The following is a 16,416-nucleotide window of genomic DNA, read 5'->3' as shown; positions in this document are numbered from 1 at the left end:
GCCCTTGTGTATGACGTCATATAAGGTCTGATGTGGTGTAACACAATTACAAAATCAAAGGGAAAAAAATAAATAAATACACACACACACACACAGGTATATTGTTTTAATTTTTTTGCCATAATCGTGCAACCCTACGATGATCTGCACTGTTTGCTGCAAATATGCAAGGTGAATAACAGCTAAATAATTCCTAAGTTGTGGGTACAACAATATATATATATTTTTACCATGAACATTGCAACTGCCCCTCTAATGTCACCAAATGGCATTTGCAAACATAATGAGGTTTCCCGAATAAATCCCCTGTCTGCCATTTTGTCTTTAGTGGCAAACTTGACAAATGTGTCAAAGTGAATTTTGGACCCTGCTCACCAATCAGGTTTTATTCAAACTTTTCAGTTAAAATTCACTCTGACTTGCTAAATTTGTACAGTTGGCCATGCTCACAGTGCACTACGAGCTCCTTTAGTATTCATCAAGAACAAGACTGGCACCACAGGGCAGGAGATCTGTCAATGTCAATGTATGGAAAACCCACTCTCAATTTGGCACAATGGAGTTTCACTCTTTCACTTTGGCACAACCACAGACTTGTTCAGAACTGCAGGAAACAGAAAATGATAATATTCCTCCTAAACGGATCCTTGTAAATGTTTGTTTTGTCCACCATAGAGTGCTAGACTGTGCAGCAGAAGAGCATGACGATTTTAGTTATATGTAATGTCATGGGTACGACACGGTGTCATGCCAGACATAAAAGGGAATTATGCCTGCGTGAGATGTGTCTGTGGAACAGACTGATCAAAAGAACGAAGACAAAGTGTTTTACTGGTAATCCTCCCGCTGGGCTGCATTTTACTCAGATATCTTTACAAATAATATGCTGAAACATTTGTAGCCTTGCCGTGTTGGGTAGAGAGAAAACTTAATGGTTCCTCTATGAAACAAAACTTTGTCAGTTGGTTTACTGGGAGATCTGAATCTATGGAGCACAATCATTAAGAGTCTGATGTTTCTCTGAATCTCTGTGGAAATCAAAGGTCTGAGATAATGGCCAGGCTGTTTCTTCCTAATGTGCTGAACACTATATATTGTAATGTGGTGTGCTGCTGGGAAGTAATGACTTTCTATTTAGTGTAACTCATTGTAGTTTGCATTATAAGTCTGTTCTGTAAATGCCTGTATTTTTTCCACAAATGTTTCTATTAATAAAGTTAAATGTATTATTAGCACTATATACTAAACTCAATATTTCATTGCCATCTGTCATTTGATGACCTTTGCATGACATTTATGTGCTTTACAATGTACTTTTATCTCATTTACTGTAATATGTAAAAGATAATGTCTGAACACAGAATTAAAAGGGATAGTTCACCTAGAAATGAAAATTCTGTCATTGTTTACTCACCATCATGCCGCTCCAAACCTTTTTTCCCTCCGTGGACATCAGGAGATAGTTAACAAAATGTTCAAGCTGCTCTGTCCCTGGTCCCATTTCACTTTCATGAAAGTACAACGTACACTGAAAGTGTATTGTGACCTGGTAGAGATCAGCTTGGACATTTTATTAAATAAAAAAAATAAAGTAATATGGGTTTAGAATGACATGAGTTTGCTCATTCTGTAAATTACAGAATTAAAATGCTTAGGTGAACTACCCCCTTTAAATGCTTTAAATTAATTATGTGCATTTTAAGTTGCATCAGTGAGATCAAATTTAATGAGCACCCTTCTTTCCACTTTCGCATCTGTTGTAGGTGATCTACAACTCTTTTGGTGGCACATCCAAAGGGCTACACTTCAACTACCTGATTGTCGGGCTAGTTCTATTAACAAGAGGACGTGATGAAGAGAAAGCCAAATGTAAGTGTACAGAGGGGCTTTGAAGAAAAATGTGATATGCGATAACTTGTTAAATAATGCAATGCAAGGATATGATAATTCTATAAGTATGTTAAACCACTTTGCATTATATAACAAACATACATTTTTCATGCTCTTTCGGGGAAAAGAAGCATCTTCATCTACAACTTCTGAAAGTGAACAGCAATATTTTACTGTAGCGTTAGATTAAAAAGCATTTTTGACATCAATGTAAACAAAAAAAAAAGAAATAATCACAGGTAAATCTTTCATTTGGGGATTCTTTTCTCGAACACAGCTGATACAAATCGTGCTTTGATTTTTGGTGACTGAAGGGTTTGTAGTGTTTCCTGTTTGTTTTGCCTCCTGTGATTTACATGTTTTACATGTCACTTCAGTCAACATTTGGTGATCTCCTTTTAAAGCAAAAATACTGTAATGTAATTGAGGGGCTTCATTGCTTTGGGACTAAATCATGAGCAGCCGCTGCTAACTTTTTAGTCTACCAGTTTGCAATTAGTGCATCATGATGGCTTGTTGATCGTCTTGCAAATGACATCATCTGAGCATGCACAAAAAAAGTCCAGTCAATTCTCTGTTATCTGCATCCCTGTAAAATAAGACTTTTCAATTATTAAAATAATTTAGTTATCTCAAATCCCTGCATTATGCATATTTAAATATAAAAATGGAGCCCCAGCATACTTTTAGCATACTTCCACATTATTGCATTGTTTTGCAAATGTAATTGAATTCTCTTCGAGAATTGAAAACTGTTTGTTTAATAAATTCTGTGCATTAGGCTGTATAGATCAATTACTCTCTTTTTTTATTTTCTTCATTCTCAGAAGTTCAAGTTAAGCATCAACTCTAAAATAGCCTTCGACAGCCTTATGTGTGTGTTTTGTTTGTGTTTTTCACAGTTTGTCACAGCAGGTACCCAAGTAATTCCATTACAAATAGCACACCTCAGGCTCAACATATTCAATTATCTGCATATTATATAAGGCTGTTCGCATTCCATTTGGTCTCTTGTGATTGATCGTAATGAATCTTATTGGTATGCACATTGCCTTTACGTTTGGACACATAAATGTGTCTCTGTTAAATGATTATAAATCAATCAACTATTCCTGCTCTAATTGCAAATTTAACCGTTCACTTATTTGTTGATACAATTTATTTCTAAAATTGTTTCTATGTTTGTGGTCAAATATGCACTTGTGGATTGCAGTCCTTCTAAATCTCCATATGCTGACATAGTCCTGTTTGGAAGGAGTAAGATTAGGTATGTGGCCTGAAGAACCAGATGATTGACAATTCAGAACACCTCTTTAATGATCACATTGCTATCATTCAAGAGGTGAATCCCATATGATAAGTATAAATCACAAAAAACGTTTTCTCCCAGCCGCATACACACCCCACTTCTCCGTAGGTTCACAGTCTGATATTACCTGTCAATGTACTACTGTCTGTGCTCGTGTGTCTCACTCTCACTAGTCTCTGACAGCCTTTAATGATATGTGGGTGCGAGACACATTGTCTGCCAGACTCTGATAACGAAAGTGTGAGAGTGAGTGTTAACCATCATGTCCTCTGTATCCACAGACATCTTTAGCTTGTTTGCCAGTGATTCGGGCACCTATATTGTCCGGGATGATGTGGAGAACATGCTGCGTTCAGTGGACGGGGAAGTCCCGCCCTCTCTTAGGAAGTGCTTCACTGAGGTCAGTGCAGTAAACTCACCTGTGTGATTCACCTCAGTCTCACCTATTTGTCAATAGTGACTTCTCAGACTTACCGTCAGGTCATCCATTCACGGAGAGTGTTCAAAAGAGGAGAGAGATTCTAATCAAATGACTTGAGGGAAATTAAGATTTTAATGTTTTTTTTAATGATAACCAGGAGGTTTATACAGTGTCATCAAAATTAAACATCTAGCTGTTGCACGTCTCAGGAATTTATAAACTGCAAGTTAGGTTCTAGGCCTTTTTCACGCATCGATAATCAGAAAATGTTTCCGATTATATCAGCATTTTATTAGATATAAATTTGGCTACATGTTGCGCAATAATTTTTGTCTCTTCGTACATTTTTCTCAACACAACTTTGGTAAAGTGTGAGCAACAGGGTAACTTAAAGGAATATTCTGAGTTCAGTACAAGTTAAGCTCAATAGACAGCATTTGTGGCATAATGTTGATTACCACAAAAATGTATTTCGACTTGTCCCTCCTTTAAAAAAAGTAAAAATCGAGGTTATATTAAGACACTTTCGATGGAAGTGAATGGGCCAAATTTTGAAGGGTTGAAAGGCAGAAAAGTAAATTTCTTATAATTTGATAAAAGCACTTACATTCATTCTTCTGTATAAACTCATGTATTATTTGAGCTGTCATCATGCCTATTCTAGTGTACATACATACAGAGAAACTGAATAATAATCATTGCAATTTCTAACCATTCAATAAAAAACATTGTAACTTTTCACACTTTAAAACGTTAACCCTGGGTTATTCTAAACCTCGGGTAAACGGAATTAACTGTTTCATGTTTCACACTGTTCGTACTTTACTGTGGATTAATAATGAATCCTGGGTATTCACGTTCCAATGCTTCACACTGTACATTCGTAAACCCCAGGTTAACAACTAAGGCTAAACAACTTTCTAAAACATTTTAACACCACATTGTTTCAAACTGTATACCTCTGGCACCACAATATGACGTTAACTCCCTTTCAAAATTAAAAGTGTGAAATGGTGCTTTACCCTGGGTTAAAAGTAGGGTTTAGAATGAATATAACCCGGGGTTAAGCACTGTGTGAAAAGCCCTTTCATATGTATGGTGACTGAATTCAAAACTTTGGACCGCCACCTACACTGCCTCGACATGGCCTGTGTGACTGGCATCTCCCCCTTTGGTCTTCCAAAGCTATTACACCAGACTACATTAAACAGAAGGCCAACTGACCATAATGTGGAAAGCACACAAATTATGCTCTTTTCTTTTTCTGAAGGAAATTGGTACTTTAATTCACCAAAGTGGAATTCAACTGGTCACAAAGTATAGTCAGGACATGACTGATGTAATGACCTAGACACGCTCCATTTCCAGAAGTCATCACTCCAACACCTTATCCTTGAGTAATCATGCTAAATTGCTAATTTGGTACTTGAAAATCACTTGCGACTATATCAAACACAGTTGAAAGCTATTTGGTTCGTTAAATGAGCTTAACATTGTCTTTGTTTTTGAGTTGCCACAGTATGCAATAGACTGGCATGTGTATTGCATACTGTGGTCAATATTAGGTCATAAATGGCAAAAAAGAAACCGCTTTCTAAAAGTACCCATTTCTTTCCGTAAATCGATGCCTTAAAAATGTATCCAGAAAATAACTTGCCGATCAATAATCGATACATCGAAATTTTGTGACCGTCCTAATAAGCTAATGTATGCACCTTTTTCACAACATTGTGCTGGCGTCTGATGCCTGGAACTATTTCATTTATAAAAGGTAGTTCTGTACAGGGAAAAACATCTCTGCACATTAAGCCTGCTGGTCTCGAACCAGTAATCAGTAACCATTAACGTCAGAAGGAGGCCAGATAGATTGCTCCCATAAAGTCTCTTGACACCCAATGTGGTCCCTTCCTGCATACACCCTGTTCCTATTTTTGTCATTATGCACAGCTGCTTTATTTCCCCCTTTATTTTGTCTTAAATTATTTTATTTATAAATGTAAAATTAAAGTAAACTAAAATTAGTATAAGTTTATAAATTAAATTAATAGTCAATTGTTTGCTATTAATTTAATTTATGTATTTAAATAACATCTGACTGTGACATAATACTTGTGATAGCATAAAGAGGCTGAATTAAATAACTTTGGATATTAAAAAGTGCTTAGAGATGTTAGACTCGTATACAAAGAGCACAGTGCGTTTTTCTTTTTTGTGTGAAGGCTATTTAGTAACAAAGTCAGTTATGTCATTGTACAGCTCTTACTTCAGTGAAAACACAGGCCAGTTCTGAAAGACGTGTGCAGATCCTCTGCTTGCTCCAGCACCATTTCAGTAATTGAAAGGGGTATTACAGAGAAAGTGTTTTTTACAGCAGGATACAACAATTTGAATTTGCTCACTGATAAGTGGAATACAGGCCTTATTAATACTCTCTCTGTCATGCCTGTTAACACTAAGTCACATTGTCTGGCAAAATCTATATATACAATATCTTTTGAACTGTTTGAACTTGTTTACTGGCTAGAGCTTTATCTGTGTTATAGCCCCACTCTAATAATAAGCTTAAAAGGTGACAGTGCAAATGTTGCAACTGACAAGGTCACCTAATACGGCTTTGACATGCATTCCCACCTATTCCCCTATTAGCTTGTCTTCTTGTCTGCAGTATCACTTCTTGATTTAAAGAAATTAAGTTCAGCACTGATGGTTATCCCTTGATAGTGGCTCTGAGACTTTTACTTATCTCTTTACCCAGCCCACTCACACAAATGTATCTGCACACAACAGACTTAGGTTCACATTAATAGTGAGAATACTTCCCCTTCATTGAACAGAGGAAGCAACTAACACGCAGCCCAACTTCTCGTTTGTTCACTTCTCTTTTGTCACTCTTTAAGTTGGTCATGGATTCATCAGAAAATATTGTTTATTTATAGTGTTTCTGTCTCTTTCTGTCCAGGGAGAGAAGGTGAATTATGATAAGTTTAAGAGCTGGCTCCTGCAGAATAAAGAGGCTTTCACATTCTCCCGCTGGCTACTGTCAGGAGGCGTGTGTGTCACCTTGACTGATGACAGTGACACACCCACCTTCTACCAAACCCTGGCAGGTGTCACACACTGTAAGTGTCACAGTACTCTCTGAATACACTTTAAATGCACTCTCTATATGCTGTCTATTCTCTGTAAACTCCCTTCATTTGAATTCTCTCTAAAACCTTTCTTAATTCTTTCTGAATACTCCCCTGATGATCTCATAATACTCTCTCCATATTCTCTGAATGCTTTCTAAATACTTGCTCTATACTTTTTGAATATGACACCCTCTGAATACTGTTTTTTCTGGATACTGTTTTCCATTATGTATCTCTTCTTCCTCAATACTCATTAAAACTCTCTCAATCCCACCCTCTGAATACTCTCGTCATGTCTGTTAATACTCCCTTGATACACTCATGATAGTCTCTCCATATTCTCTGAACACTGAAAAAGGTAATAATAACAACAATAAAAACAATACTACTAATATTAATACTCTCTCTTTTCTGTACTCTCTGAATTCTCTGAGACATTCCCAATAATCTCTCAATATTCCATATTCTCTGAATACTCTCAATCCTTCCTCTATATTCTCTGAATAGTACCTTGATACACTCCCAATACTCTCCCCATATTCTCTGAATGCCCCCTTCCATGATCACTGAATACTCACTCAGTCCGTCCTCTACTCATTTCATGCCCTATCAATACTCTCTGAATACTAGCGCAATACTTCCTCAGTGCTCTCTGAAATCTCCTTCCATACTCTCAATATGCTCTTAATCCTTCAACAGTAATCTTGGCATTCCCTGTCAAGACATTTAATACTCTCTCTATACACCCAAAACTCTCTCTATACTCTCTGAATACTCACTTAATACTTCCTCATTTGTCTCCATATTCTCCTTCCATGCTCTCTGAACTGTTCTGTAGGGCTGTTTCTGAGCATATGGGGGCCCTAAGCAAAATCCTACATGAAGCACCAGTTGAAGCATGAGTGTGTGCTTGCGCCTGTCACATCTACAACTCTCTCCTTGCAGTTACATTCTCCCTTCCCTCTCGGGCCACAAGGGGGCCCCCTATTACTATCTAATTGTGCCATAACAGCAGCCTGCGTCTTATTAGTAGCTGTTAGAATATTTATAAATAAAATTTACTTTGCAGGGCCCCAAGTGGCTGCTTGCTTATATCTAGAAACACACCTGTCTATGAATACTCGCTCAATACTTCCTCAGTATTCTCAAAATTCTCACTGCATCTATCTGAACGCTCTCTAAATGCTCCCTCAATACTCTCTGAATGCTTCCCCTATACTCTCTAAATACTCACTCTCTCCCTCCTCCATACTCTCTCAATACTCTTAATAGTCTCTGAATATGCTCTCAACACTGAGCTGCTTATTTACAGGAATGGCCTATGTTTGTCAGTTTAAAGGTTTATGTTTACTTAAAGTTGTGTTCGAGTGTGAATTGCCTTAAATGGAATCTTTAAGGTTATAATTTAAATGTGCCAGAGAGATTGTTTGTCACTTAAGCTGACAGAAAATGGTCTTTGCTGCAGGTTTGTGAACAAGTTGTACATCTCGTTCCATCCACTTCTTTCTCTCCCATGACAGACAAGAAGCATTAGCAAATCAGCCGGCCTCCCCTCCACTGGGAGAGAGGCATCTGTGTGAGATAATGGCGAGTGACAGACAACACTTCCCACTCAGTGAACACACACACACACACACACACACACACACAGTTACACACACTCTGCCCTCCTGTAGCTGTCACTGTCACCCAGCTATTAAAACAAGACTGACACAGTGGAGGAAATGGCTGCGTTCACTCTCCTGTCATCTGTGTTCAGAGACCCTGGGCCTGCACTATGACAGAATATCTGAGCACTGGCTCAGAGCTGCTCCGGCTCTTCTCATGGAGACAGTGATTTATTTAGGTGGTGAAGATCTCCCACCCACTCAGTTACTCAGAGCTTTTGCTGGCATGAAATCGTAATTTGGGAACCTTGTAATGTATTCAGTTCAGGATGTGCTGCACTGCTCAGTTGACTCCCAATAACATTTGACCATGCTGTGACTGCCATAATTTTTTCTTAGATTAACGGGCATTTTTTATTGCCAGTTTCTGCATGTGTTTTTATATATTATTGTTACATTATATAAAGTTAGATTTTTGTGGCTTTTAGTCGTTGTCTTTTAGTTTTAAGGTCCTCTATATGGTGGTGTACTCCTAAATTTAGACAAAATCAACTCTTAGCAAATATACTGTAAATATTTAAAATGTATAATCCGTTCTGGGAAAATGGACCAAAAATATTGATAACTGAGGATGCTACAGTGTGACATTAGATTAACGTCTGAGAAAAAAATCACGGTTAACCGATTTTATGATTATTTGCAAATGTTTTTATTATGCAACAGCACTGAGGCAATAAACAGCAAGCTCTGACAGGGGGCAAAAAAATTCATATCACAATTAGACATGGATTCATTTCTTACGGATATAATGTATGGATGCTCAACACAGCCGTATAATAGGAAAACTGATAAATATAAAAATCAATCAGAGGTATCATGCTTAATAGCATCCCGGGCAAACTTCATTATAACTAGAGTAATTGAAGTCGCAGGGTGAACCTTGCTGCGCATCAAAGTGCAAATACGTAAGATTGTTGTGGGAGTGCAACATGTAGTTTGCGGCATATGTCAGCAAGTTTAAACCTTGTGCGACCTTCATGACGTTTTTGTCTTTTTCATTTGTTAATGCCAACAGCATATATTTTGCCAAAGGTGTGTATTTTGGGGGGAATTTTGTTATTTCAAAGTTCCTATAATGCATCTATAAATCACTGTGTACACTAAATAGTTACACTCAGGACCTTAAGGACAAAAATGTCCCCATTTTAACCCATTAAAAGGGCAATATTTGATCCCAGTGCCATTTAAAGCATAAAATCATGTGTTTTGTGATATTATGCTTTCATCCTGGAGCCCTGGCTTCAAAATGATAATTATTAATATTTTCCACCAGATGGCGCCATTTTTCTCATGTTTAGCCTATGGAGCAATTACATGCTTTTTTCCTATTTTCTGTTGGCTGTATTATAGAGCACTGCAGATTTCTTGGGGTCTTTAAACTGAACCAGGAATTAGGTAGCTTTTCTGTGTTTAAAAGAATGTTGTGTGTTAGACAATTTCTATCCGCCATGGTCAACCGTTTGAGTCAATTATGTCCAAAGAGCCTAGGTTTCGTAACAAGTCCTGGGCATGAACAAACCAATATCGACAGGCCTGTTCTGTTTGTGATTTAGAACAGTAGCCTATAAATTGATTCTGACAGCATACACAGAAGTAGTTTGTCTTTGTCATGAGTCCATTGACTGTATACAGTCATTATTGGATGGTCAATTTATGAGCCGACCATGATCAGTTCTGTCTATAGCATTTTCCTCCATCATAGAATCAATGCACAGGGCTGGGCTTGATTCACTCACCATGTCTATGTATTTACATCCACAGACAATCTATAGTCTCTTTGTGTGGAAAACAAGATGTAAGAAAATACAAAAGGAAACTGATTATGCAAATGGATCAGTAAAATTAAAATAGGTTTGCTTTTTTCGATCAAGGACAGCTTTGGAAAAAAAAAAACTGAGCTGTGTCTCCGTCTTTGGCCAATCAGAGAAGCTACCTGAGCAACACACGGTAATCTGCGGCCTGCTCCAGATTATCCTCTTAGCACAGTGAGAGGGGCTGTGTGTGTGCTTTCAGTGTGAGGCAGTCATGATCTGTGTGATCTATGTGAGTTTATGAGATCATGTGTCTTCCGGAATATGCTTCACATCAAAACAAGGCCTAGTGCTAGCAGGCAAGAAGCCTATCAGAAAGGACAAGATAGTGATGACTTGGTGACTGTAATCTGTGAGAAAGAAAGGGAAGCGTATTGGATGCAAAGATGGCAAGTAACTGCATTTTGCCAACGTAATGGTCCCTCACGTGGTGTTTGCTACGGTGCTTGCCATATCTAACAGCCAGGGCCGTGACGTGTGCAGTGGAATATGATATGGTTCTTCTGTTGCCACTCTGATAGAATTGCTCCTCTAGGTGAGTACTGGCATTTTAAATGGGTGACTGACAAATAACATGTCAAATAAGACATTTCCACATTTTAGAACATTAGTTAAGGCATCAAAACTATTACATAACATGGAAGTTTAGGAATTATGTAATGAATAAACAAAATGTTACAGAAGTACATTTTTATTGATAAGTTTTAAATTTTAGCTTATTAAAAGGCCGTGTCATAAACCAGATTAAAGTGTTCTGGGCACTTGTTGGTTGCTTTTCTCTTACTTGTCCAAATGTTTGTTTTGTAAAGAAATTCAGATATAGGCAGGCACAATTGACTTTCAATCTTTTAAGCTAAAGCCTTTAGATAAAAAAAAATCTGTGCAATCATGAGTAATATACATGTGATCACATGTGTGCAGACTTTGACTGGTAGTGTAAAAGGGAAAATGTTTTGTATATTTGAGGTGTTGTAACTGGTCACTATTTTCAATTATCTTTAAGTCACGCAGTGTGAAATTACAAAAGTCTCTCAATTAATATAAGGCCATAAAACGTTTTGCAAAATAGACATTGAAGAATTAGAAATGGAATTTATACAGAATTTTCCAGCCTCCAGCCCATACAAGTTAAGATCAATCAACAGCATTTGTGGCATAATGTTGATTACCAAAAAAAAAAAATTACATTTAGTCATTTTGCAGATGCTTCTATCCAAAATGACTTCTAAATGAAGAACATAAGCAATTTGTCATACAATCATTTTGACTTGTCCCTCTTTTTTTTATATAAAAAAGCTGAAAATACAGTAAAAATGTTACAATGGAAATAAATTTGGCCAATCTATAAACATTAAAATACGCATTGTTTCAAGTATAGTTACAAAATGTGAACATGTGTGTTAACATGATTGTAGTGTGGTAAAATCTCTTACAAACCCATCCAATATTGCAGTTTGGTTGCCATGAACCCTAAGCCTTCCATGGTAAACACTGAAATCAAATTTAGAAGAGAAATTGTATCACACTTGTGGCTATACTTTCCAAACCATGTGTATTTTAGCATTTATGGACTGGCCACATTCACTTCCATTATAAGCGCCTTACTGTAACTGTTTGTGCTTTTTTTTTTTTTTTTTAAAAAACAGTAAAAGAGGGATAAGTCAAATATTTTCAGTGGCGATCAGCATTATGCTTTAAATACTGTCAATTGAGCTAATTTGTATTGAACTTGTATTACATTCCTTTTAAATAGATGAAGATGAAGTAAAGCATCTCACACTGAAGGACACTGCTGTCACTGTTTGAAATTTCATGTCAACCACCCAGGTATAGAATTTTGAAATTGCTCTTTTGTTTGCCCCAGAGGAAATGTGGAGATATGTTATTTGACAAGCATTATTTCCTTCAGAACAGCATTAAATGTTGCTTTCCCACTGGTGTTTGAATGATGAGCACTTTTCAAAAATATTTGATTTTGATATGCCATCAAAGAGCGGATTTGTCCACAAGAGATATTCGTTTGTAGCTATTGTTTTCACTACTGAATACAAAGTATTCATGCATCTCACAGCAGACATGTAATTTCTGTCTGTCATGTGTTAGATATTCTCTGAGCCTTGTAACTGGAAAGCCAAAGAAACAATGCCTGTCCTCGGCACAATGCATTGCAAGATTATATCAGGCCACAGCTAGCATGATATGAACTGCCCATGGTGCCTCAGATTAAAGAAATAGTTCACCCAAAACTGAAATTCTGTCTTCATTTACTCATCCTCATGTTGTTCTGTGGAACACAAAAGGAGACGTTAAGCAGAATGTAAAGGACTGTTAGCCTCAGTCATATTCAATTTCATTGCAACTTTTTTTCATACGATAAAAGTGAATCGTGGCTGAGACTGTCATTCTGCCTAATATCTTCTTTTGTGTTCTATAGAAGATGTTAGGTAATTTGGGTTTGAAGCAACATGACTGGAGTCAATAATAACAGAATTTTCATTTTTAGGTGAACGATCCCTTTAAGGTAAGCTGCAAACAGTCAGGATGAATGATGGTTCTTTTGCGAGTTCATACTGCGCATAATACTTTTTATAGATTAGCAGTCACTGTACAATGTACAAAGGATGTATAACACTCAAGCAGGTTTTCCGTTTTCTCCAGCTACAGTATGACTAACAGCTAAAACATCATTGATCTTAGTAATAATAACTTTGCTCTGAATAATGATAATCCTTTGTCACAAAATGAATTAGGTGCTACACTGTTATGAGACTTTAAACCATGGGGATATTTGTTGTGAAATGTCGATTGGCTGTACGCTAAGCACATTTTGGATATGAAGTCTTTATTTTAACAGGTGTTGCTTTGTGTCTACATAGATTTCCACTCTCATCTGCCTCTAAAACGACACTGAATCATTGATCGTGAGCAGTGGCAGGTGGTTTTGTATACCCCTATAGATCCCCAGACTCCTCTTTGTGGTCCTAGTCTCTATGTATTCAAGGCTCTGCCCCTTTGACGGTAGGCATGCTCTCTCAGAGCACTATGGGAAATAATGACTATCGACCCACTCCAATCAGACTCTCAATCGTCTGTCAAACCACAGAGGTTTAACTGCGCTGCTCAAGTATGAGATAGCAGGAGTTCCTGTATATCTACAGGACAATCCAGAGTCTGTTCATTACGATACAATTTATTGCTGTCCCCAGAAACCCCTACAACATTCTTATGTGTGGATCAGTTTGTTTATTTATATTTGTCGTGCATTCTTCTAAAATGTATTGTTTTTGAATAATAGAGAGGGAGTTGGTCTGAAATTAACATCAGGCTAGACAAAAGATCAGATTTGTATTCCTGTGTTTTGACACTTGCCTTTATGTGTGGCGGTCAGTATGGGAGGAGCAAGCCAGATCCTATTAGCCTAAGCTAGAGATTATGGCAAAGCCAGGGTTGTCAACCTGGGTCCTCTTAACCTACCTCCACCCTGACACCATATATAGTCCATTCTATTGGTTAATTCGGGTTGAGTCATGCTTTCACCCAGTAGGCCTAGTTGTTATGTAATCACTTGTCATTCCTTCAATGCATCCGATGTCATTCACCACAGCCCATTATAGTTGTTGTTTTCTAATGTGTAGATATTATGGCACAAATCACCATTTATTAGCATTGTCAAACAGGTATATTAGACATTAAATATTGATTTAGGGTGGCCTATATTTGTTTTATTGGCAACCAAGTATGTTTAGTTGTATTGAATACCATAGTAAACACATACCCTATGGGTCATATTTACCCGCATTTGAAAAGTGGGGGAAGTGATGCCAACTCCCTAATAATGAAGAAAAAAAATCCCTCTAAATGTAAATAAATATTTGGTTCACATGGTCAAAGACAGCCTATTTTAGGCATTACTGTGTTGTTGGATGAAAAGACCACTTCATATATAAAAGTTAAGTAAAAAATTGGAAGTTTGGGTCATTTTTGACCTACAAATGCATTTTAGGGTTAAGTCATGCTCCTATTAAGGTTGACTCCACTTACAAAAAATACTATAGTACAACCATGTTGTTTTTGTTGTTTTTTTCAAACATGTTCTATGGTACAACCATGGTTTTTTTTTGGACATAGTGTCATGGTGTTCTTGAAAGTACATTGAAGTTAGATCTGTCGTGATTGTTAAATAACCATCTAATAGCGGTTATTTGATCTAACCGCAGTTATTTGAGATAACCGTGATTATTGAGCCTTGTAATTCCAGTCACATTTTAATGCCCATAAAGGGAAATTTTAAGCAAATATACTGTGTAAATGGCGTGTTTGTGTGTCATTCAGTTGAACTCCGTGTCCGAGCGTCACTGAGCCACACCTCAGATGTCAACCAGCTCCTGTCCGGAACAGCGTGTGAAATGCTTCTCAATCCTCTGCACATGCTGTCAGCAGAGGCTCGTGCCAAACTCCCTTAAAAATATAAATTAAGAATTAAGTTTAAACTGTGATAGTCAACACAAATCTATTTTTTATATTGGCTCATAAATGTTCTTGGTTCATACACACAGAGGAGACGCACACTTGATCTATTTCTGTGGAGTGTGAAACAAAATCTCAAAGGTTTTAGGACAAATAAGGACTTGTGTGTTTAATCGGAGCATTAAAATAACATAGGAAAGTAAAAAAATTACTACAGAAATATTTTACTATTGCATAATAATATAAAATATTACATGAATGAAATACAATACATATTAAAAGGACATATATAAAACTATTTTTATAAAAATATATAATAAAAAAATATGAGTTCTAAAAATAACAGTGCAAATGAAGAATTGACCGAAGCTGGTAACACACAGACATTTAATTACACTTTTCAGTGTACAAAAACATGCACTGCTTGTCAGCCGGCTGTGTCAAATCATAAAAACAGTCAAACACATGGACAAGCTTCGTACATCTCTCTCCCGTCTGCTGCTGTCTCTTCTCCTTAAATACTCCCGTCTCCCCTCATTGGAACGTGAGGCCGGTGTGGTGGGCATGTGGAAGTCATTCGGCACTTATCTTCCCTGCCTTGCTCTGCTCAGTCACCGCTTGGCTTCACCCTGCTCGCCACATATGGTTTTACCATCTGATACATTGCTGTACCAAAGTACTGCTTTTTAGTCTGCAGATGAAAAGATATAATTTCAGAGGCTGATTTCTTTTGTCTTCTGTCTCACAGTAGAAGAATCCGACATTATCGACTTGGAAAAGCGCTACTGGCTGCTGAAAGCCCAGTCAAGGACGGGTCGTTTTGATTTGGAAACCTTTGTCCCTCTGGTCTCACCCCCTATTCATGCATCACTAAGTGAAGGTAAGACAAACTTCATTGGAGCAAGACCTCTCACAAGATTAAGACATTCAGACATGCATCTACCTGCTGCTCATATACTTTCAGAAAATGTGTTGCACCCATAAAGTCACAGTTCATCTTATTGTAGTAGCAGTAGGCCTTGCTTTTGAAATATAATTGGCTCATTTGTGATAAAATATCTCCAAAGAATCCAATGATTCTTTTTGGTTAATCGGAGCACTGACCTTTTCTCCTCTTTTTCAGGCTTGTTTCATGCCTTTGATGAGAATCGGGACAATCATATTGACTTTAAAGAGATATCGTGTGGCCTCTCAGCATGTTGTCGGGGCCCTGTGGCTGAGAGGCAAAAGTGTGAGTGTTTTATTTAATCTCATCCTCTGTGTAGAAAACCTGCAATGATTAAATAATATGACAACATTCCCCAGCACTTTATGGACTTAATCTTACATATTTATTAACAAGGATGGTTTTGCTGCTGGCCCAGACAAAATATTTTGTTAAACATCATATTAGAGTTTTCATTAATGAATTATCTCAAGAAGCTCTTTTTCTGATCAACGGGAGCATGACCATGACCCTGTTTTACCATTCTTATGGGTTCTGGTGGCTATTTCTGACCAGTCTTAAAAAATCACACAGAACCAAATAAAATCGTTAAGGGCCGTTTAGACCAAACACATTCTTGCTCTAAAAAGAGCTTGACGCAGTGTAACAAATATAAAAGAAAGCAGAAGTTTTTTTTAACTTGACGCAGCATCAAATGTGACACTCCTGTATGAGAGACTGAAAAAACAGCAAGACACGGCACAATGGTCAATGACGCCGATCAATCGCATGTTT

General features: G+C 37.3%; 1 protein-coding gene across 2 annotated transcripts in view; it reads left to right on the top strand.

Moving 5' to 3' along the window:
- LOC127631925 (ubiquitin carboxyl-terminal hydrolase 32-like) overlaps positions 1 to 16,416 on the top strand; it is a 93,480-nt gene that overhangs the window by 42,014 nt on the left and 35,050 nt on the right. For both annotated transcript variants that reach the window (XM_052110332.1, XM_052110331.1), the window contains exons 3-7: positions 1,764 to 1,869; positions 3,481 to 3,599; positions 6,580 to 6,739; positions 15,445 to 15,576; positions 15,820 to 15,927. In XM_052110332.1, the coding sequence (XP_051966292.1) occupies positions 1,764 to 1,869; positions 3,481 to 3,599; positions 6,580 to 6,739; positions 15,445 to 15,576; positions 15,820 to 15,927 (625 nt within the window). The remainder of the gene's footprint in view (positions 1 to 1,763; positions 1,870 to 3,480; positions 3,600 to 6,579; positions 6,740 to 15,444; positions 15,577 to 15,819; positions 15,928 to 16,416) is intronic.

Source organism: Xyrauchen texanus, chromosome 38, assembly GCF_025860055.1.
Source record: "Xyrauchen texanus isolate HMW12.3.18 chromosome 38, RBS_HiC_50CHRs, whole genome shotgun sequence".
Lineage (NCBI taxonomy): Eukaryota > Metazoa > Chordata > Actinopteri > Cypriniformes > Catostomidae > Xyrauchen > Xyrauchen texanus.
The sequence above is the reverse complement of the archived record's forward strand: the minus strand, read 5'-3'. Positions and strand labels throughout refer to the sequence as shown.